Raw genomic sequence first — 23,935 nt, 5'->3', positions numbered from 1 at the left:
TAAAAATTTTATCAAGTTTTTGAGGTTATGTCGTAACCCTGACATTCTGGAGTTTTTTAGACCTTAGATTCGGATTCAGCGACCCTGAAAACATATAATAAACATGAACTGGATTCAGCGACCCCGAAAACATATAGAAAACATGGTCTGACCTCCAGACCCGAAAAAATATTTTTTTTTTGTGTGGCTGTGTAATTTATTCTTCCCAAAGGTCTTCCTCCAACTCCAGGCAATTTTTATTATTTTTTTTGTAATAACAGGGGTAGTTTTTATTTAAAACTATCAAATTGACAACCATCAAATTGTTTCACAATATTTTGGCTGTAGGTATGGGTAATGATTAGGGTTTATTCCATGGTAGGTCCCATGGTAGGGTGGGTCCTGCACAGCCTTCTCGTCAGCTCGCTGTTGTCTAGAAGATGGCCAACTGGTTTGGGTGGTTTTGCAGCCTCTGCATATATCGGCTGCTGTTTCTATGAATCTCATCCCTCACTCATAGAACATTAAGGACCTGGATGGTAGTGTTGTCGCGAATGACAAGGGCCCCAGTGGCGATTCGGAGGACTCTGTTTTCGAACGTCTGTTTCGTTTCGACGTTTGTCATACTGGCAATGCCGCATAGCTGATTCCTATTTGTCTATATTGGCTGCATGATGGCTTTATAAATGAGGAGTTTCGAAGAAGTGTGCAGCTTTGATTTTCTTCCCATTACCAAATGGAACGCATTGAGCCTCATCTCGCTTGGCTTTCGCTTATTAATAATATGTGGCTTCCAAGTAAACCTCCTGCCAATCGTGAATCCTAGGTATTTCGAGTTGTCTATCTTCGGGATGCGGGAGCTGTTGAGGCGGACCGGGGGTCCTGGTCGGAGAGAAAAGGTGGTGGCAGTTGATTTGTCGTTGTTAACCTCAACATTGAATCTCCTCTGCCAATCGCTGAGTAGCTCGAGCTCCTCTTGCATGACAACAGCTTCCTGTCAGGTTCGGCCTCTGGACGACTGGGAGGGTGGCCGTGTAGGCGTTATGTAGCGTTATTTAAAAAAAGTCTTTCTAGTATTTTAAATAGTATCGGCAGTAGACTAATCGGACAGTAAAGGGCACGATTGGCTTCAAGTTTTCCGGGCTTAGGTATCATTTTCAGGTGGTCGGAAAGTACCCAATCTCCAAGCATCTGTTGAAAATTTGTTGTACCAGTTTAATACTTGGAAGTGGCAGTAGTTGTAATGGAATTGCATTGATACCATCAACGCCCGGGGCTTTGTTGTTCATCGTGGAAATCAGAGCGACTGTCTCCTCTTCCGTGACTGGTGCTTTTGGGGCGCCATCTCTGGGGGGCTCGGTCAAAAGTTGGATTGTTTCAGATGCCTCTTCTGACGAACAGCGATTAAGCGGAGTGAACGCGTTTTCAAGATGTTCGCTAAACGCGTTTGCCCGGTCGAACTCTGTGCTGCACCAGCTGCCGTCATTTTTCTGGACTGGTGGTGTACGGGCGTTATTTATCTTTTTGATTTTTCGCTCCATCTTTAGCGAGCTTATAATCCACCCAGATTTCTCCCTGAAATCTTTGCAAAGCTTTACTTGTCTTTCTCTTCCCTTGTAAAGTAGTTGTTTAAGAAAAGGGCAAGCAAGGCGATCGGAGTGGTGGAGAAGGTCAGGGTATAAACCACGAGGGACTGAAGCTGACCCATTCAGAAATAATTGTAACCAAACCAACATAAACAACATTAATTAATTAGTGAGTAAAAAAATAAATGAAGTTCAATGCATAACTCTGCTAGTGGTTTGGATTAAAAAATCCGAGCAGAACTGTGCTTAACTATGACAATCCGCCCATGAAAGACATTTGTCACAAAATTTTTGATGGCCCATGAGGGGATCAATCCCCACACGACTCCACAATCCATGGTCATCTCCTACAGTTCCATCGAAGTCATTAATGGAAACCTAATCTCAACACGAAACCATTATTTTTCTTTTTAACTCCTTCATTCTCTTTAACAAAGAGGAGGCGAAAATAACGTAATCAAACGTAACGTTATCATCGCACGTGTCGCGCAAACGCTAGCCCTTTGTCGCTCTCTCACTTTGGAAGACCATACATACATAAGTGTGAGTGCATACGCAAAATGAGCAAGCCCAAGCCAGCGAGCACTTTCAGTGCAGAGTCTGAAACAGTGGCAAAGGGTGGCAACGCCGACAGCTTATTTGCGCTCCAGAAAGATCTTCAGCTTAACCAACTCCAACTAAGCTTCAAGAAGGACACTTCTCGGAAAACTAAGCCCTATCTCAAACTGAGCCTTTTCAAACTCAACGTATTAAGCCAGCAACTCAACAAGAATCATCAAGAGTTTGTAAGCGCTGGCTACCCCACACACCCATACCAGCGTGGGCCGAGCAACAAGCGACGCCTCTTCCTAAAATACTCGGCCCTGGTGCGGCAGTCCAACTTCCAAAGTTGCCAGTACCTAACTTTTCTGGAAAGTATACAGATTGGCCAGCTTTCCATGATCTGTTTATGCAACTCATTCACCAAAACCAGGCGTTGTGAAATATTCAGCGGTTCCATTTCCTCAATCAAGCACTGCCTAAAGATCAGGACCAATATTTACACCAAATGAAACTAACGGATGGCGCCTACACTATCGCATGGGATCTTATCATCAAACGCTATGATAGCCCCCGTTTACATAACAACCCCACCACATGAACGCCCTCTACGACTTACCCTTAATCTCAAGGGAAAGCTCATCAGAGATGAAACATATGATAAACCAACGTATGCATCAACGAGTTAAACCGTCTCACAATGAATATCCATTCAAGCTCGCAATGGATAGTCCATCATTTGATCGCTAGACTACCTACGACAACTGTACAAGCCTGGGAACATTGCTGGGGTAACTCTAGTGACATTCCGAGTTTCCTCGACTTGGCAACCTTCCTCGTCAGCATGAACATCATTGAGAACCGAAAATGTTTCCAGCTCACGCAAAACTCATCAAAAAATCGACAAATTATCCACGCCAAAATCCCAAGCAAAAGGATTCCGGTTTCTACAAGCACGTTCCACACTACGACTGGAACCAGCGGTCCCATCTCTTGCGTCCAAGGATTGCTTTTCCCGCAAACGATCTATTGACCATACAAAGGCATCAGAGAACGGATTCGGGTGAATGAAAAAAATTCGTACGCGCTCAACAGCCGAATAATCGCACTGTTCGGATCAGCCAATCAAACTTCCATGCACTCACATTTTCGTTATAGATTTTAAATCCTCTCAGGTGCGAGCGATTTTTTGTGTCACTCCAAATTGTTCGGCTCGTGTTCAGCATAATGATTTCGGGCGCTACTCATTCGGTTCAACAATCATTTTTTTGAACAAAAATAGCACTCAACTCACAAAAATCAACACGAATGATTTTACTCATGGAAATATGATTTTACTCATTCACGCAAACTGAACTTTTTTTGCACAGATGAAATGTGTGAAGAAGAAGGTGAAATGCAACACAATAAAAATGATTTTACAACAAAGCGTTTATTTTCATGTTTTAATTTTGATTTTAAATATATTAAGAAATTATATTAAAGGATCGAAAAACAGAATCAATGGGCAAATGCTTTATAATACGAGTTTAAAAATATTATGCTGTCGACAGATTTTGGGCAAAGACGGTTCCTCTTTTCAGCAATGACGTTTCCAGCCAAAGAAAATCCGCGCTCTGCAGCAGCACTACTTGCCGGCATTAAGTGGACTTTAAGTGCGAATTTTGAGAGTCTGTGATATGTCTGATCTTTATCCTTCCACCATTTTAAAACATCAAAGTCATCTCCTATATCAACCATTACTTTACAATAACTTTCCAGCTCATCTTCAGGTGTTTTCAAGCTATTCAGAGTGGACTTTTTAATTAGGTTGGGGAAAAAAAAAGAAACATTCTGATCCTTGTCTGCTTGGGTACTTGTTGAAAAAGTTGAGCTTTCAAATGAAAATTCTGAGAAATCGCCGATTGGTGTGCTTGGGCTAATTTGAGCAGAACTAGTTGATGGAACGTTCAAGTTCTTAAATTGTGAAATGCAAAATTTTTGTATTGCGTCTTGATTGTTAGGCTGCATTTGTAACGCAGGTGGAAACAAAAAACAAGCAGCTTTATGCCACACACAAATATTTGGAATCCAAATTTCATTAACGTTATTACATATCTTTTCTTTTCATGTTACCAGTGCCGGTACATCTTCCTCTTGTGGCGCGCAGATATGCCTCATTTTTTCAATTGAAGGTATCACAAAACACAGGGATGGAGAACTGCAAAATTGAACTTTCTTAAAAATTATTTCGAAATCGCCACATAAGTCTACCAATTGTTTTAGCGTTGATATGTTTATAAGCAACAATCGCTGACTTTCTGGTTTTTCTATTAGTATTTCATTAATGTTGAACCAATTGTCCACAATAGACTTAAACATTGTGAAATTCGAATTCCATCTTGTTGGGCATTGATTTTTTACAGATGTATGTAGATGATGTTGTAAATTAGCTTTCTTAAAATATTTGACAATTTTTTTGCACATTTCTACTAATTCAGCAACTTCTTTAGATTCCTTAAACGAATTCTCCAAAACGTTGGCAAGCAAATGGCTGCTGCAGTTTAACTTAATATTATTCTGCAAAGCTTTGACGATATTTGTGCCTCGATCGGTAACGAACTTCATTTGGTCCAAATTATATATGCCGAATTCAGCAAACAAAGTGTTCAACTTGTTTAAAACATTTGTGCTAGTTGAACGTTCGAAGTCCATTCCACTTCGAAGTCCACTTAACACCTAAGATGAGATCTACCAATTTAAAATCTTTTTGGTAGTGCAAGGTGACACCAAGAAAGTTGCGATGAACGTAACTGTCCGTCCACAAGTCAACTGTGGCAGTTGCTCTACACTTCGCAACTTCGGAGTGTAGTCTTTAATCATGTGTAGTCTTCGATCTCCTCTTTAATCATGTTTTTTTTCTCATCCGCCAACTTTTGCGTAGCTCGAGACACCGTCGTTGCATCAGGCAACAGGACATCAAGATTAACTCCATCCTTATACCTTCCACCAATATTGACTAGAAACTTTGCCATGTTCCTAAATCCATTGCCATTAATTGATGAAAAGGGTCGGCAGTCCTGTGTTACCCATTCCACACATGCGTCAATAGCATCTTTTTTGTCCTCTGGTTTCGCTGTAGTCAACAATTTTGACTCTTTAAGCAACTTGCAGCATTTGTGTCGGCTTAAATTTGAAGTCTGTTTCGGTGAGTATTTCACAAGATCATGACAAGATCGGCAATATAAAAAACCATCCAGAACAACGCCATCCTTCTTAACAATTTCTGTCAATATGTTCCAAATTTTACTTCTACTCTTATGTCGGGCAGCCAATTGGTATTCATTTGCGCGAATTTTTTCAATGATACCCTCCATATCAATCAAGTAACAAAATGCAACTAATTATGAAGTACTAAAATGTTCACAAGATCATGACAAGATCGGCAATATAAAAAACCATCCAGAACAACGCCATCCTTCTTAACAATTTCTGTCAATATGTTCCAAATTTTACTTCTACTCTTATGTCGGGCAGCCAATTGGTATTCATTTGCGCGAATTTTTTCAATGATACCCTCCATATCAATCAAGTAACAAAATGCAACTAATTATGAAGTACTAAAATGTATTATGAAGCAAAACGAAGATTTTGACCAAAAAAAGAAAAAAGAACAAGCTACAAACTACAAGCTAAACTACAAGAAGCTGGCATAGAAATTGTTATTGTACATGCAGTCGTAACGCTCACATTGTGTCGTCTTGTCGCTAATCGTTTACTCATCCACACTCAACTCAAGTTGATCCCATTGATGCTTTCGTATACACCTGCTCATTTTTTGGATCGGAATGATGCGTACGGCAAAATGAGTTGATTTTCACTCATCACTGTTTTTTATTCAGTGAGTTGAATTGATTGAGAAATTTTGAACCGAGGACACAAGATGATCGGAATGATGCGTAAGGCAAAATGAGTTGATTTTTACTCATCACTGTGTTTCGTTCAGTGAGTTGAGTTGCTTGAAAAAGTTGGCATATAATTAAATCAAGAAAGTAGTGATTTTTGCAGTTCTCTGATACATGTACCACTTCGAACGGAAAATCCCTTCACAACATATTGTGCATCGGCCCACCGCTATAAAATGATTTAGGGGGAGTCATCATGAAATGGAGGCTACATCCTTACGTGTTTGCAGCAGATATTCAAACAATGTATCGCTGTATCGACATGCACAAGGATGATGCTCAATTTCAACGCATCTTATGGAGGAATGATCCAAACGAAATAGCCGAGTACAGCCTAAATACTGTCACTTTTGGTACTGCATCAGCACCGTATACAGTTATACGCGTGCTCCGTCAACACGCTCACGACGAACAACATCGCTACTCATTAGCAACTGTAGTCTTATTAAATGAAGTATATGTCGACGACGTCGTCCAGACCAAACTGGTCACAATAGTATCCATGGAGCATTTAAAATGGAACTCAGGAAATGGGCTTCAAATCAGATCTGATCCGGAATTCCAGATCAGCACATGTGCTCAAAAAAGAAATGAAGAAGTAAATTTCTAGGATACTATTAAAATTCTGGGACTCTATTGGAGTCCACACGAGGATTTCTATACCTTTAAGGACATCCAACAAGAACTAACCCGCATTCGATTGGGAAGACCCGTTACCCTCAATTCTGCAAGTCGGATGTGAAGAATTCCGACATCATTTACCAAACATTGAAAAGTTAAAAATACCTCGAAGGCTTGAAGTCTCATTAACTACACGCCTTTTGTGACGGCTCCTTGCAAGCATACGCAGCCTGTGTTTATCTTCAAATACAATATCAATCCGGGAGAGTGAGCACGGCCCTATTCACAGCACGGAGTCGAGTCACGCCCACTAAGCCACTAACAATTCCTCGAATCGAACTCTCTGGTGCTGTGTTGGCTGCTTAACTGACTAAATGGGTACTAACGCAGTTTTCATCCACCGGAATTCCCATTTCCGTTAATTTCTGGACTGATTCATCAATCGTTTTATAATGTATCAAAGGAAATCCAACCCGTTGGAAGACTTTCGTCTCCAAACGAATTCGCAAGATTTTGGAACTATGTACGACAGCCCAATGGCAGCACGTACCTTCGGGAGAAAGCCCAGTCGATTGCGCTTCAAGGGGTCTTACCCCTCAGCCAGCCAGGCTTAACATCTGGTGGTTCGGTTCCGATTGGCAACGGGAGGATGAAAATCGGTGTCCGAAGAAAACTTTGTCTCATCCTCCTTTCCAACATCACGAAAGAAGACAACCAACGATCGTGATGGTACATGTTTGTTCAGTTGACGACTTAATCAGCACCTCTTATTCATCATATAACAAATTGTTATTCGTTATAGCACACGTTCAAAGGTATCTGCATAACTTACGCCACCCACAAGGACTTCGTCATGTGAGCGCCGTCTGAAAACCAGAATTACGAGAAGCTCTGCATCAAATCATAAGAATGGTGCAGAAAGAAGCCTTTTCTCCAGAGATCTGCCGAGTCCTGGCAACAAAATTTTTATCCAGGTACAGTGCTTACGTCCAAAGGTATCTGTATAACTTACGCAACCCACAAGTACTTCGTCATGTGGGCGCGGTTTGAATATCAGAAATACAAGAGCACTGCATCAAATCATAAGGATGGTGCAGAAACAAGCCTTTTCTCCAGAGATCAGCAAATTGATGCTTTAGTTGTAATCAAGGATGACCGGCTCCCCCCAAATGAATAAAAGATGGCTCGAATAATCGATTTGCATCCTGAAGAAGATGGACTTGTTCGCGTAGTCTCGCTGAAGACCGTCTCTGGAACCTATGAGAGATCGCTGTCCATGTTAGTCCATTGCTAATATCCACCACTACTACTCCGAAATCAATAGAAGTCATATCATGCTGATCCCAGCATTCCGGGGGCGGTATGGACGGCCGTTATTTATCATTTCGATTTATCGCTCCATCTTCAGCGAGCTTGGAAGATTACGCTTTCGAAGATTAGATTGCTTTTCCACCTTGACTTGAGCGGTAGCGATCAAAAATACTATTCGTTCTACTACCACGTCGGCGCATTGTCAACAAATATTATGAGAAATTGAAGTTTGGAAGCCAAAACATTTCTACGCCGTCGTGGGAGCAGTGACATGGGAGCAGTGACACTGCCGCTCAACTGAATAGGTTTACATAAATCAACTTGAATTTTCAAGATTTGTTTATCACATATTGATCGTAGCCATGTTTTTTATACCCTTGCAGAGGGTATTATAATTTTGTCCAAAAGTTCTACTACCACGTCGGCGCATTGTCAACAAAAATTATGAGAAATTGAAGTTTGGAAGCCAAAACTTTTCTACGCCGTCGTGGGAGCAGTGACATACACTGCCGCTCAACTGAATAGGTTTACATAAATCCGCTTGCATTTTCAAGATTTGTTTATCACATATTGATCGTAGCCATGTTTTTTATACCCTTGCCAGGGTATTATAATTTTGTCCAAAAGTGTGCAACGCAGTATATTCTTGATCAGGATCACCTCCTGAGTTGATATGAGCATGTCCGTCTGTCCGTCAGTCCGTCTGTCTGTCCGTCTGTCTGTCTGTTTCTACGCGAACTAGTCTCTCAGTCTCAGCTTTTTTTCTCACACACCCTTCTTTCCTTTGCACGCAGTATATAAGTCGGAACGCCCGGGATTGGCCGACTATATCCTATAGCTGCCATATAACTGAACGATCGGAAATGGTATTTGGTAGAAATATCAACTTTCGTATTTTTGAAGATAGAAGCTTGGGACTTTTTTTTAGATTTTGTATTGTAATTTATTGGTTTTATTCTAATGTAATCATAAGGATCGGCCAACTATATCCGATGTTTGCGATATATATCCGGTTTTAACTGCAAGGGTATATAAGCTTCGGCTCCGCCCGAAGTTAGCTTTCCTTTCTTGTTTTAAATACATTTAAACTTAAAATTTGTATTAATCAGTGTGTGCTAGTCAAGAACCGTTTGCTAATTACCATTTCTTTACATATTCTGTTTTGCTATCGCTTCCGCTAATTTCTGTGCAATTTTTTGGTTCATCTGAATAGGTTCAGCTGAAAGATTTTTCGTTTGCAATTAAACTTGGCGGCTTAGTGACACATTTTTTATGCAAATTTTTAAATTCATATATTTTGTTTAAATTATTTGAAAAATGGGACAATTAGTGCACGTAGTCTTAGCCATCGCAAAATCGTTCAAAAAATTGGACAAAGCCAAAATTTTGTGAATAATTTTTTGAGAAACAAATCAGGATATGGTAAAAATATGAAAAGCGGTGTCAAATACGCCACCTCTGCGGCAGACAGGAGGCATATTGTGCGACCTGCGTCCAATTCACATCTCTCAGCACCCAAAATTAAAGTAATTTGCGGTGTTAAAGCCAGTGTGTCAACAGTTAAAAGAGTGATTTTGTCGGGTGATCATCTTAACCGAATGAAACTTAAAAAAAAAACACCGTTAAATGATGCACGTAAAGCTTCACGATTGCTCTTTGCTCGCAAGCACAGGAGCTGTACGAGCGAATGGCAAAAAGTGTTTTTTTCCGACGAAAAAAAAATTAATTTGGACGTCCCCGATGGATATTTTCTATCATGATCTTCGAAAGGACAAGAATTTTCCTGAGCCATCGCTATAGCTGTGGAGGAGGCGTAATGGCTTGGAGGTCGGTATCAGTCTTTGGCACTTGCGACCTGCAATTTGTTACTTCCAAAATGAGCGCAGAAACTTACAAATCTATAATTCCTTATTACTCCAACATTTTTCACGTTATTAAATGGAATTACTAGCAAAATAACGCTCCTATTAATACAGCAAGGGTGATAAAATATTGGATTAAGGCTCAAAATGTGGAGTTGCTCGAATAGCCCCCTATTCACCTGACCTTAATATAATCAAAAACCTATGGGGGTTGCTATCGCGTATCGTATATGATGAAGGCAGGCAATTTGATAGCAAAACAAATTTAGTTGCGGCAATTAAAACGGCCTGAACAACAATTTTGCTGCAAATACTGCAAAATTTTTATAGCTCGCTTTGCGATCGTTTATATAAAGTTATATCGAAAAACGGCGGACTCGCTCATTATTAAACTTATTAAAAATTAGATTAGAAATGTACCTAAGTTTAAGCCAAGAGCCAAAAATTTGAAAATGTCTTAAGTTATTAAGGGGTTATATACAGTTGTACCGCGCAAGAATATGGAATTTTATCGATTTTTTTTTGACACCATAAAAAATATTTATGAAAAATGTTTTACCGACGTTGTTTAGTACATGTTTCTGGGTACCTAATTAAATTTTTTCATAAAAAAATATTACATAACAAAAATGTTATAGCCGAATTCCCGAATCGTCTTTTTTCGATGGTGTCTTGCGGTGGACAGGATTTCTCGAAAACGGTTCATCCGAAATAAAAAATTCAAAAAAGTTTAGTTAGTATATTGTATTGTCTAGTCCGTGAACGAGGGATTTTTAAAAATTTTGATTAAAAAAAAAATGGCGACGTTTTTAACAAAAAATGTACTTTTTCAGGGTATAAGATTTTCGTTTTTTGTTCTTTAAAAAAGGAGTTTTCAAAAAAATGGAAAATCCCTCGTTCACGGACTAGCTAATATCATAATAAATAAGTGGTCAAAATTTGGTGTTGATCGGATTAGTATTTTTTTAGTAATCGTGTCCACCGCAAAGGTAACTTCCCAAAAAAAAGATTCTGAGATAATCGCGTTTAAAGTTTCAAGTTTGTTCAAGTTTTATATGCAGATAGTGCGCTATAAATAGCTACAGCTTCGGTTCTAATGATCCGATCATTATGCATTTTTGTGAAAGTATTCCCAATAGAATATACTTTAAGAATATGCAATAAAAAAAAAAATCGATTTTTTCATATATCACAACTGTATATAACCCCTTAAAACAATTTGCATTTTTTTTAGGCTGAACCTATTCAGATGAACGACAAAATTCATTGATTTTGTTAAGCTTTCAGAAGAAAAAATAAAAAAGGAATAAATAAAATGTTTTTGAAAAAAACTTCTTCAGATTTTAATTTTAATATGATTTAAGAATTGAAGAAAAAAAAATTATGTAAATCGAAAAACTGGTTTAGGAATTATAGATAAATTTCTACCCATAAGATCATGAACCTATTCAGTTGAGCGGCAGTGTATGCATACAAAGGCACACATTTCATTTGACATACATGTTGTAACGAACTGTTTCTCTGCTTCCCGCTCGGAACAATTAGTCCCGCTGTGCAGCAGCAAGCTCACAGAATTTAGCCCAGAAATAATAAAGATTAATATAATATAGAATAATATAAAAACTAATATAGGGGAGAATGGGGAAAGCATACAGGTCAAAGTGTCTGATTGCATTCAACTTGGTGAATGCCAGCGTGATTCCACGTGGTTCTCCCTGGATTGTCGCTCGACAGCCGTTGAATGGCAAACTAAAGCGCGCGACGAGAGTCCTAACTCTACAAACTAGGTTTTGGCGTAGGACTTGAAATCCACCCATGTAAAACACAATTTCAGTGAAGGAAGCAAGAGAAGCCTCGGAAAGGAACCGATCTAACGTTGACGACCATAGCAAGCGTAAAAAGGACAATGATTTGAGAGTATGCACCTGGAATGTACGAACATTGTACAGACCTGGTGCTGCTTAACAACTAGCAGATACCCTCAACAAATGTAGGGCTGACATCACTGCTATCCAGGAAATGCGATGGATAGGACAAGGCTGCATAAAGAAGAATAACTGTGACATTTACTACAGCTGTCATCCAGAACGGCATGAATTTGGTTGTGGTTTCGCTGTAGGTGCCAGGATGCGGCGCCGAGTCCCCCACTTCCGGCCAACAAACGAGAGAATTGCAACGATCCGAATTACTGCCAAATTCTTTAACATCAGCCTGATATGCGCACATGCCCCAACGGAGGAAAAGAATGATGCCACCAAGGACGCTTTCTATGCGGAGCTCGACCGAGCTTATGGCCGCTGTCCTTCCCATGACATTAACATTCTCCTCGGGGATTTTATTGCCAAGGTAGGGCGAAAAGACATCTTTGGTGCCACCGTCGGGCGATTTAGTCTACATGAGACCACCTCGAGCAATGGACCAGATTAAGGGGAGGGTAAGGTATTAAATTTTTTTTTTATTTTTTAAATTGAATGCATAATATCTGAAGAATATTGTGTCAAAATTTCAAGTCAATTAAAGCAAAATTGACGAAGTTATTAGTTATTGACGAAGTTGCTTGCAAACGTTTTACACTGGATTTTGTTTTGTTTAAAACTTTAAAGCGTTTTTCCCACAACTCACGTTTTCAAAGTCGGTGCCCCTCATAACTTCAAAACTACTGCACCGATCCTTTTGAAATTTTAAACACTATTTCTGTACATATTTTACGAGGTAACGCTGTCGAGTTTTTTTTTTTTGTTCATAATTTTGATTTGGCAATGACAAATTAACCGATTTTTTCCCAAAAAATTGAGTTTTACACTTCAAAGTCTTCGAAAAAATTAAAAAATTGCAATTTTCAAAAAACCTTTACAGCGTTACCTGGGGCGAACTATTATCTAACGAATGAATTTTCATTTTTTGATTACAAACGATCCAGCACCGAGTTATGAGGGGCACCGCAATTCAACTTTTTTTGGCGACACGTCTGGACAACTGCTACCATTGCCATATTTTTAAAAATTTGTTTGTAAAAATTTTATTAAACATTCTTCTAATGTCATACTTTAATATACCGTTGGTTGAATAAATAAAATTTAACTGTGTCGTCAGGAAAAAAATCACAAAAACATGTCTTTTTTCGCATGATTTGACCTTACCCTCCCCTTAATAGGCTTTGCAGCTGCGCATAATATGGTGGTTCGTAGTATTGGATTCCGTCATTTGGACATCCATAAAGCATCTTGGCTCTCTCCCGATCGACTGACCAGAAATCAGATCGATCATGTTGTGATCGATGCAAGGCACGCATCTAATATACTCGACGTGCGATCCTGTCGGGGTCCCAACATCCACTCTGACCATTATCTTGTTGCAGCTAAGATTCGCACACGGCTATGTGTGGCGAAGATTGCACGTCGAAGTGCGTTAAGAAGACTGGACATCGGAAAGCTGCAATCACAACAGGCAAAGAATGTATTCTCCACTCACGTCTCGGGGCTATTAAGCCGAGCACCTTCAATACCTGAAGACATAAGCGATATGTGGGCGCTCATATCTTACTCCCAGCGAGCTTCGGCAGAAGAAGTGCTTGGATTCCAGCGTCCTCTAACAAGGAATCCATGGTACGATCAGGAGTGTCATGACGCAAGCTGTTGTGGATGTATACAGGTCGAGAAGAGAAGACGAAAAACGCCTTTTCAGACGTAAGAAGAAAGAGCAGGAAAGGCGAGAGTGTGAGAGCACAGAGAGCAGCAGACGCAGAAATGAAGCACGTAACTTCTACCAGAGGGTCAAGCGTCTGACCCAAGGACTTAAGACTGGTGCAATGGCGTGCAGGGACGATGATGGAAATCTTGTTACAGAAGCAGAGGTCGTGCTGAGGTTATGGAGGGATCACTTCTCGAGTCTGTTATCTGGCTCAAACACAGACTCTGAAGACTATGATCGACGAACCCCAATCTATGGCACTGATTTTGAAGTGCCAATCCCAAGTCATATCGAAATCAAGGATGCAATCCAACGGCTTAAAAACAACAAGTCTGCAGGTGCTGACGGCCTGCCAGCAATATTTTAGGCAAAGCCGCATTTGATAGCCCCCGGCGAGATCGCCTATATGCCGCCATGTCTGAGCTTGGTATACCAGTAAAGCTGACTAGACTTTGCAGAATGACATTGAGCAACACCATCAGCTCTGTCAAGGTAGGAAGTGGCCAATCCGAAACCTTTACTACCAAGTGTGGCCTCAGACAAGGTGACTCGCTGTCTTGTATACTCTTCAATATTTTAATGGAGAGTATTATAAGAAAGGCTGATGTACATCGGACGGGCACGATATTAACCAACAGATGTATCCAGCTCCTTGGTTACGCTGATGATATTGATATCATTGGCCGCACCAATCGTGATGTTACAGGAGCCTTCGGGGCTATTGAAAAGGAATCTGCAAAAGTAGGACTAGCATTGAATATGGAGAAAACAAAATTTATGCTGTGTTCTAGCAGAGAATCGCGGCGTCTTGAGAATCAGCTGACTGCAGAAAACTATAGCTTTGGGTCCGTCAAGGAGTTTATCTACCTAGGCACTGCTATAACAAGCACAAATGATGTCAGTCTGGAGATTAAGCGGAGAATAACACTTGCCAACAAGTGTTACTTTGGGCTCAGTAGGCAGTTCAATAGTAGAGCTCTCTCTCGACGCACAAAAACCACACTCTACAAGACGCTCATTCTTCCAGTACTCCTATATGGTGCGGAGTGCTGGACAGTGACGCAGACAGATGCAGCTGCTCTTGGAGTGTTCGAGAGGAAAATTCTTCGAAAAATCTTTGTACGGTGATGTTGACGTATCCAGTCGAGTGAAATCTCAAAGACTTCGCTGGCTGGGCCACGTTGCCCGTATGGATGAAGACGCTCCGGCTCGTAAGGTGTTTGATGCGGTGATTGTTGGGACACGAAGGAGAGGACGACCCCTAACGCGTTGGCAAGACCAGGTGATGGAAACCCTGTCCACACTTGGTGTTACCAACTGGCGAAGGCGCGCTCAGGACAGAGACGCGTGGAGGCACATTGCGCTTCAGGCCGAGACCCGATAAAAGGGTTGTCATGGCCATATAATAATATAGAAAACTTTACAACCCCTTTATTCAGAGGGCTTTCCAAATACAATAGAGATTACTTCTTGTTTCCTAAATGAGCTCCGCTCCGGATCCTTGCTGCTCCTTCTCGTTTCCGCTCAGCTCCGTCGTCGGCGCTTCCTGTTGACCGTTCTTGTTGTTATGATCGCGGCTTTTCCTCCGTCGCCGCTGTTGTGCCTCCTGCTACATTGCCGTTGGTTCCCTAAATGTCGCCCTTTTGCTGGTCAGCAGTCCTTCCTATTTCTTGGAACACACCCTTGGGTCGCCTGTGACTGCGTCGCGCACTCCGCGCACAGGCGCTAGCGAGTCCGCAGTGGAAGTTTCCAGTACCTTCACGCTTCCACTACAGCTGGGAAACATCGCGTATACCCGCTAGCTAGCCCGCACCCGGTACGTCGCGTCTCAGCTTTACCAAAAAAACACCGCGTATAAGTTAACACACCCAGTTCCCACAAAGATAAATTGCCGAATTGCAGGCCCTATCCGGTGGCCTACACGAGCAGTAAAGAAACTGCCGAATCCGCACTCTGGGAGCAATCGCCCAGAGCCCGGCCAGAACACTCGTGCAACGAGTGATCGTCACTGGATACCCCCTGCTGACCCGGCCTCAAGCTGCAGCCGGATCAGACCCTTAAGTTAGTCTAAGATCTGTACTCCACAACCATAGTTGTGCTAATTAATTATTAACAACTTAATAATTTGTAACCCAACTTTAACTTTTACCTTAACAGGTTTAAAAATAAATAAAGTAATAATAAAATAACTCAATTGGATTATTATTTAGCTCTTGCCTTAACAGGCTTAAGGAAAATAATTAAACAAATATAATAGCCCATGCTTATCAATAACTGGCGCCCAAACGTGATTAAAAACCTACGCGATACACAGTTCAATTAATTTGCAAAATTATTGCAAATTCGGAGTTCCAAATACTCGCGCGAAAAAATGCAGTGCATTTACCAAGTAAATTGCAAACAATAAAATATTTAAAAAACTGCAATTCCATCGCGCTTGCAGTTTGTTTCAACAAAAAAAAAAAAACAAAGGGAGCTATAAGGTTACCCCTGCCTCACCCCGAGACAGCAGAGACGGCAGCAGCAGCAGCAGTGACGGCGGTGGCAGTAACAGCGACGGCAGCAGTATCACCGACGGCAATAGTAGCAGCGACAACATAGTAATCATAAGAAATGTGAGTAGGCTTCTTGTTTAAATTCTTCGCCAATTAAAAAGGTATTCAGAGCATAAATTTTGACCAGTATCTAATAGAGGGAACATTATAAATTCCCTTACACAAAACGTTCGTCAATTAAAGAATATTTTTTGTAGAAAACAAATTTTTTTAATAAATAAGGTATTCAGAGAATAAATTTTGGCTAGATTCTAACAGAGGGAACATTATTGATTCCCTTATACAAAACTTTCATCAATTACGGGCAGTAGGGCAGCACTTATTCGAAACAGCGCTCTCAACATCACAAACAAAGAATCCCATTAGTAGACACAAAGAATTCAGGAAGAACAAATTGCGAGTGCCGAAGCCGCCTTAACTGGCGCACTCCAAAAGCAACAGAAATTATTTGATAGCAAATTAGCCGCAGTCATAAAGGAGTTAAACTCACTTAAATGTAGAGATATCATCCCCAACATTCAGACATTTCAAGAAATTGAATTAAAAACAGAGATACAGTGTAATGAACCCCTGAAATGGTCAAATCAGTCCCAAAATTTGACGGCAAGCAGGAAAATTATGTTTCCTGGAGGCAAGCCGCCACCGCAGCTTATAAGGTTTTTGAAACTTATGATGGCAGTAGCCGACAATACTAAAAAATAAAGTTAGAGGACCAGGGGCTGCTGTATTATCCTCTTTCAACGCAGTATTTAATTTTCATGCCATACTGGCACGCCTAGATCTTACGTACGCGGACAAAACTCCGACGCACGTTATTAAACAAGAATTAAGCTTGTGCAGACAAAGGGAACTGCCCCTGCTTAAGTACTACGACGAAGTAGCTAACTCTTTTAACTAATAAGACAATTATGACGCATGACGCAGCCGCAGCGGCCATCTTGAATGAACAAAACAGAAATGACGCTTTGCATGCGTTCGTATCTGGCTTAAAAAAATCTCTAAAAATAACAGTTTTTTCGGCACAGCCACGATACTTGCCAACAGCATTAGCATTGGCACAAGAGGCTGAATCAAGTAACGAAAGAAGCGCAATTGTGGCCACTTTCGCCCGACACAATGAGGAGAGAATATATAAGCCGAATATCGAACGGCAAGAGGTTGGAAAAATTCCCAAACACACTACGAACAGACCACTACGGGCGATAATAAAAACCCCTCACTTCATTAGGCCTCAAAAGGAAACTAACAACCCAAATTTTAACAAAGACTCTACAACACTCAGGCTCAGCCATCTTCGGAACCAATGGAGGTTGACACCTCTTCCAGGTTTAGGCAGCCCACAACATGGCAAAAGAGACAGTCAGAACGATTCCAACAAAAAACAAGAAAGGAAAGCTAACTTCGGGAAAGCAAAATTTGATGTACCCTTGCAGTTAAAACCGGATATATATCGCAAACATCGGATATAGATGGCCGATCCTAATGAGAATATGATAATATAACCCAATTTATTATAATATAAAATCTAAAAAAAAAGTCCCAAGCTTCTATCTTCAAAAATACCAAAGTTGGTTCCAAATTGGTGGGTTATTGTTTATGGAGTGGTTAGTTAGTTTGTCGCCTTTACTATATGCATAATAACATGCAAATGCCTGCGAATGCCACCTAGTGGAGAATGAACTCCCAGGAGACGGATGTCAAGACAGCGAGGGAATTGCCCGCAGCAACTCGTCCAACGAAAGTCAAAGAATAGCCAGGCAACGCCTGGAATGCATTTAATTTCGGGTTTTCTTTGGGCTCGGCCAAGACCATCACTAACTAACCATACTAACCATTATCACTAACCATACAGCATATAGACAACCCATTTCATACAACGAAAATGGACGCAAAAATTTCTTGCGACAGGCCCCAGCAGGCCCCTGAGAGTATTTCTTACGCTCTCTTACGCTCATCGTTCGTTCATCTTACGCTCGTATTCTCATATAATGCTTTCTGTTTCTCAGTCGCTGAAAGGAGCGCGACGAAGAAGGTTGGTTTGCGCTTGGATTGTTCTTTGTATGTATGCGTGTCACACGTTCACACACACGGGGGCATGTGTGCGTGCGATTTCGTTTCGAAGCCAGCGCACAAAATTTTGATTTTTCTAACTTTTCAGGCTGTCTACCCTATCAAAATTCAGGTATTCGTTATTTGATGAAATGACGAAAGAAATAATATTATTTATTATATTATATTTTTTAATATTTCAGCATACATTTCAAATTTATTTAGAAATGAGATTATTTGTAAGCAGTAAAATGTTTTCTGTATATATATTTTTACGAATCATTAAATGAATAGGACATAGATCCTTATGAAATTTAGCATGTTATGAAATTTAGATCAATCAGTTATGTGGCAGCTATAGGATATAGTCGGCCAATCCAGGCCGTTCCGACTTATATACTGCGTGCAAAGGAAAGAAGGGTGTGTGCAAAGTTTCAAGATGATAGCTTTCAAACTGAGAGACTAGTTCGCGTAGAAACAGACAGACAGACGGACTGACGGAAAGACGGACATGCTCATATCAACTCAGGAGGTGATCCTGGTCATGATATATATACTTTATAGGGTCGGAGATGTCTCCTTCACTGCGTTGCACTTTTGGACAAAATTATAATACCCTCAGCAAGGGTATAATAAACTTCATGCCGGAAGAAAAAACCGACGACGTAGACTATGACCCCTGCTCTCTTATATCACACGCACGGTAGCAGGAAAAGAATTAAAACTACTTTTGGACACAGGTACTTCAAAGAACTACAGAGCTTCCATCCCGGGCAAAGAAATTTTCGTGGCGGACGCGTTGTCTCACCAGAACATAAACGCCCTAAAGGACGTTCCGGAATCAGATGTAGCCACCATTCATAGCGAACAGTCCCTGACTTACACTATCAATACCACCGACAACCCAGTAAACTGTTTCCGAAATCAAATAATAATTGAGGATGGAACCCGCAACCGGGAAAACCTGCTAAATGCATTACTGAAGTGGTAATCGCTGAAGTGGTAAACGCAATATATTGCACCCTACCAACCCTGGCATTTATCCAGCACCGAATAATAGAGTCCTTCCCTAGCACTTCCCTAGCTCATCGAGCAGCACAGGAAAATGTAAAGAAAATTCTAAGGGATTATTTTTTCCCAAAAATGCTTCGGTTAGCAACGGAAATTACGTCGAACTGCAGAACCTGTTCCATGGCAAAATACAAACGCCATCCACCTAGACAGGTGGTAGCAGAAACATCTATACCTTCTTCTGTGGGGGAAATCCTACACATCGATATTTTATCAACAGACAGATTTTTTCGAGAATTCTCGAAATTCGCCACAGTGCAAACCATCGCATCGAGGGCTATTGGGGACATAAAAGCCCCTCTGTTATACATTATAAATTTCTTCCCAAAATTTCACTCAGTAACTTATAAAATACCAATGGAAATTGTTCACTCAAAGTCCGCAGAATTCGAGAAAAGAATAAGTAGGAAAATTCATGAAGCCAAAGAAAAGACCCTTGACCAAGAAAATAAGAATAGGACCTATGAGGACTATCAAGTTGGCGAAAAAGTTTTCCTAAAAGCAAAAAAGCGACTAGGAAACAAGCTATCACCGCTATTTTTGGAGGAAGTTATTGAGGCAGACCTGGGGACCCCGGTCCTAATTAAAAGGAGGGTGGTCCACAAGGACAATCTACGGTAATCGTCCTCACAAGATTTTGACCTACCCTTTTGTTCTTTTCTTTATTCTTTCTAGGTTACAGAAATATTTTTTAATTTTCATACTAACGGCTATTAGGACGGACGCAACATTAAGACTTAATGATTACACGAACGCGGACTTTATCCCGATAGAAGACAATGACATTGTAATCTGGGAGAATTACGGGTACCTACAGCACGCAACGAACATGACGACCTACGAGGACTACGCGGACCAGACAGAGGCAATGACGAAAACATTCACGGACGACCACAGAACACCAGTTATAGCAACGGACCTTAGACATATTCGCAAGTTGGTGACCACCCTTAAGTTCCACCACAGGGCTACTAGAAGCATTCATTTAATTGATACGGCTCTCAAGGTTATTGCAGGTACGCCTGACTTTAATGATTGGGAGCAGGTAAAATTTAATCAGCTCGCTAACGCAATGAATCAGATTCAGAAATACGAAACAAATAAAGAAACGCACTTGTTAAAAATCATTTTAGCAAAGAATAGAATCATCATTACAGACCTAGAGAACATCCTTATGGGCCTAACCCTAGCAAAATTAAATATTGTAAGCCCAGCTATTCTAGATGGTGCCGACTTAAGCGAATTCAGAAACAAACAGCCTATTAATATTAATATTAGTTTGGGAAATATTAGAAGTATCTAGCATAAGCGTTTTTCAAAATTCTGACATTCTGCACTTTCTCATTAAATTTCCTAATCCAAAGCTCGTATGTAAGACAATAACAGTCTACCCGGTTCAACGCCACAATAGAACCCTGAACTTCGAGGGCGGAAATTTAGTTGCTGAATTCCCTGGAACCTGGTTTAAAAACCAGCTGGGGAGCTCACTGAAAATACCTGCTGTGTCGGCTATGACTATAGTAAACGTCACTGCTCATCACAACCGGCTTAGCCTCCCGTTTCTCCATGAGCTTAGCCTAAGTAACTTGCACCACATCGGGGCCCTCAGAGAAAGGCTGTCATCGGGATCCCGTCTCAACATTTGCCTTATTCTACTGGCTGCCCTTTCACTATGCGCAATCCTGTAAATTGGCAAATATCACCTGAAGGCTAATCGCCGCAAGAAATCAAGGGCTGACGACGATGTAGAACGAGTGGGTCCTCGGGACGACGACCATTTAAAAGAGGGAGGAATTAACACGCACAGGCAGAATTTAGGAAAAGTGCCAAATTGCACACCGGATCCGGTGACCCGCACGCGTAACGAAAGAGGTGCTGACTACGCATTCCAAGGGCAAATGTCCGCGGACCGGCTCGGGCACTTGCGCAACAAGTGATGCTAGCCGGATGCGGAATGCTGACACTGCAACTGGGCAACTGCGCCGCAGCCCAACGAAGGCTTCGAAGTACAGCCCGGGTAGTATTTTAATTTAGTCTTAAGTAGAACTCCACAGCCTTATCTCGCGTTATATTTTATCTTTGTCAGTAACACTAACCCTAACGGGCGTGGGCTATTATATTTGTTTAATTATTTTCCTTAAGCCTGTTTAGGCAAGAGTTAAATAATAAACCAATTGGGTTATTTTATTATTAATTTATTTACTTTAAACCTGTTAAGATAAAGGTTAAAGTTGTGTTACAAATTATTAAGTTGTTGATAATTAATTAGCACAACTATGGTTGTGGAGTAGAGATCTTAGACTAACTTAAGGGTCTGATCCGGCTGCAGCTGGAGGCATTTGCCTGGTTTTAGCGCTGTCGCTAAAAGTGCCGGGTGATCAGGTGGTATCCGGTGACGATCACTCGTTGCACGAGTTTTCTGGCCGGGCACCCGGCGGTTGCCCCCAGAGTGCGGATTCGGCATTTTCTTTACTGCGCTTGTTGGCCACTGGATAGGGCCTGCAATTCGGCAATTTCTCTTTGTGGGAACTGGGTGTGTTAACTTCTCCTCCCTTTAAGTGGTTGTCGTCCTGGTGACCCGCTAGTTCCACGTCTTTATTAGTTCCTGATTCGGGGTGACCTCTGGTCTTAAGATAATGGTAGCCGAGCTAAACGGTGGAGCATAGTAGGATGAAGGCGAGTAGGGTGAGGGAGTAGCTGAGGAAGGGCCCAAGGTAAAATCTTCCCTAGGGGTCCCGATGTGGTGTAGGTTGTTAAGACTCAGCTCGTAAAGAAATGGGAGACTTAGCCGGTTTTGGTGTGTCGTGATATTGACCACGGTCATGGCTGACACAGTGGCTTTTTCATCGAACTTCCCAGCTGATTTACGAACCAAGTTGCGTTGAGGCCTATCCTGTCACAATAGGTTACCAAGTGGGTTTAAGATATTTTTTGGTCCCGTCCTATGAGGGTGCCATAATCTACAACTGTAACGGGATCCAGACGACCTAGGAGCGTAGAGCATTGCGCAATAGCTCCAGAAATTATTTGCTGGGCACAAGTGCCATTTTGGAGCTCCCTGCAGTAGGTGGCGCCGACCGTCTTGCAGTTCCCGATGTTGATGTTTCGTCTTGGGCACTCAGTGACCAAGTTTCCACTTTCGAAGTCTAGGATCTTGTTGTGGTACTCAACCGGATAGAACGGTGTCTTCTCACATACGAGTTTAGGGTTAGGTAATTTAATAAGGAATTGAGTGATTGTAGAGTCTTCTGGCAGGATCGCCATGTAGTGTTATTTAGAAGATTTAGTCCAGTTGTTTGTTGATTAAGGAGCAGACGTCAGCCTGCTCCGATCGATCTTTATTGAATGCTTTGGCTTTTGCACTGTTCACTGTTTAGCAGTAAGCAGCGCTTACATCATTTTGTTTTTGCTTATTATGTACAGCAGCGCTTACATCATTTTGTTTTTGCTTATTATGTACAGCAACAGCGCACATACATATGTATACACAGTGACGGTCAAGCGTGGGATCGCTCACAAAGCTATTGGGCGGTCGCTGTTATCCAAGTGCGAATCATATTTCGTCTGCACTTGAGTATGTGCTGAGGGCACTTAGCGCTGCGACGAAGTCGCTGGTTATGTATGATGTATTGATGTATGTTGGCATAATAACAAAGGGTTGCAGCCTTATTTATATGTAGGTTAAATTGTTTTTAGTTCGGTGAATTAAAAAAAATAAATGAAAATAAATTTTATTTTTTAATTATACAACTTGGTGTTAAACCTTTAGTTATTAAACTTAATTGTTACAAGACAATTTTGATTTTTCTTAAATATTTTTTGTCAACCGTTCGCGGTCTCGGTCAAAAAGGGACTGGGTTCTTAATTCTAAATCTGATCCAAAGAACCTCGGCCATCAGTTGTGTTTAGATTAGGGGCTAAGATAAAAATGTCGCATCTTATTGTGAAATTCGATTAAGCTGATCGATGCAATTTGGTGGGTACTTGAAACGCAAAAGGCGTAATTGATTGGGCTTCGGAGGGAAGCTGATGTTTACTTTTGATTTTAATTTGTTTATGGGGAACCGAGATCGGGCCTCAGAGCCAAAGACAAAGCCGAAAGCAAATGCAGAGTTTGAAAATATTGTTTATAAAATTCATAAGTGGAAAGCCAGAAGTGGCCTAGATTTATGGGTTGGATAATTGAGCTAAAGACAAAGCCAAAGGCAAATGCAGAGATTGAAAATATTGTTTATAAAAGCCATAAGTGGCCTGTATTTACGGGTTGGATAACTAAATCCTTTTAAAATGGATCGTCCCGATTCAATATGAAATTCGTTTAAATGATCTCTTAATTCTGTTAAAAAAATTTCTTGGTTAATAGATTTTTCTGGTTCAGGCCGATGTTTTTTGGTTACAAATAATATAGCATTTTTGTATTTTATAATAAGTGAAAGAATCAAATATATAATGATTAAAATTAATTATATAAAGGTAAGTGATATTTTAGTATTCTTAATTTTAACGAAAGGGTTTGAAGTGTTTATATTATCTAAAGAAAGATCAGAGTTATTTGATAATATTTAATCGGATATTTCATATCTTGAAGTGGTTCGTAGTTACGCATTCAAGAATTTTATTTTAAAAATTGGTAAATGAGATATTATTAATTTTAGTTGTACCATTAAATGTTATTAAAAACGAACCGTTTAAATGGGAGTTGTTAACAATATTGTTCCCATTTATAA

General features: G+C 40.8%; 1 protein-coding gene across 1 annotated transcript; it reads left to right on the top strand.

The window, feature by feature from the left end:
* The first annotated feature begins 7,850 nt into the window (after positions 1 to 7,850).
* Positions 7,851 to 12,270, top strand: LOC138927802 (uncharacterized). Its single transcript, XM_070283141.1, has 2 exons — positions 7,851 to 7,948; positions 12,054 to 12,270. The coding sequence occupies exons 1-2, from the start codon at positions 7,851 to 7,853 to the stop codon at positions 12,268 to 12,270; spliced, it is 315 nt and encodes a 104-aa protein (XP_070139242.1).
* The last annotated feature ends 11,665 nt before the right edge of the window (positions 12,271 to 23,935 follow it).

The sequence above is a fragment of the Drosophila bipectinata genome, chromosome XR, assembly GCF_030179905.1.
Source record: "Drosophila bipectinata strain 14024-0381.07 chromosome XR, DbipHiC1v2, whole genome shotgun sequence".
Lineage (NCBI taxonomy): Eukaryota > Metazoa > Arthropoda > Insecta > Diptera > Drosophilidae > Drosophila > Drosophila bipectinata.
The sequence above is the reverse complement of the archived record's forward strand: the minus strand, read 5'-3'. Positions and strand labels throughout refer to the sequence as shown.

What these genes read in the sequence shown, in the direction of transcription:
- LOC138927802 (XM_070283141.1), top strand. Translation starts at nt 7,851, where the DNA reads ATGGCTCGAATAATCGATTTGCATCCTGAAGAAGATGGACTTGTTCGC. An exon ending in TATGAGAGATCGCTGTCCAT is followed by an intron (nt 7,949 to 12,053) that starts GTTAGTCCATTG and finishes CTTTAACATCAG; the next exon opens with CCTGATATGCGCACATGCCC.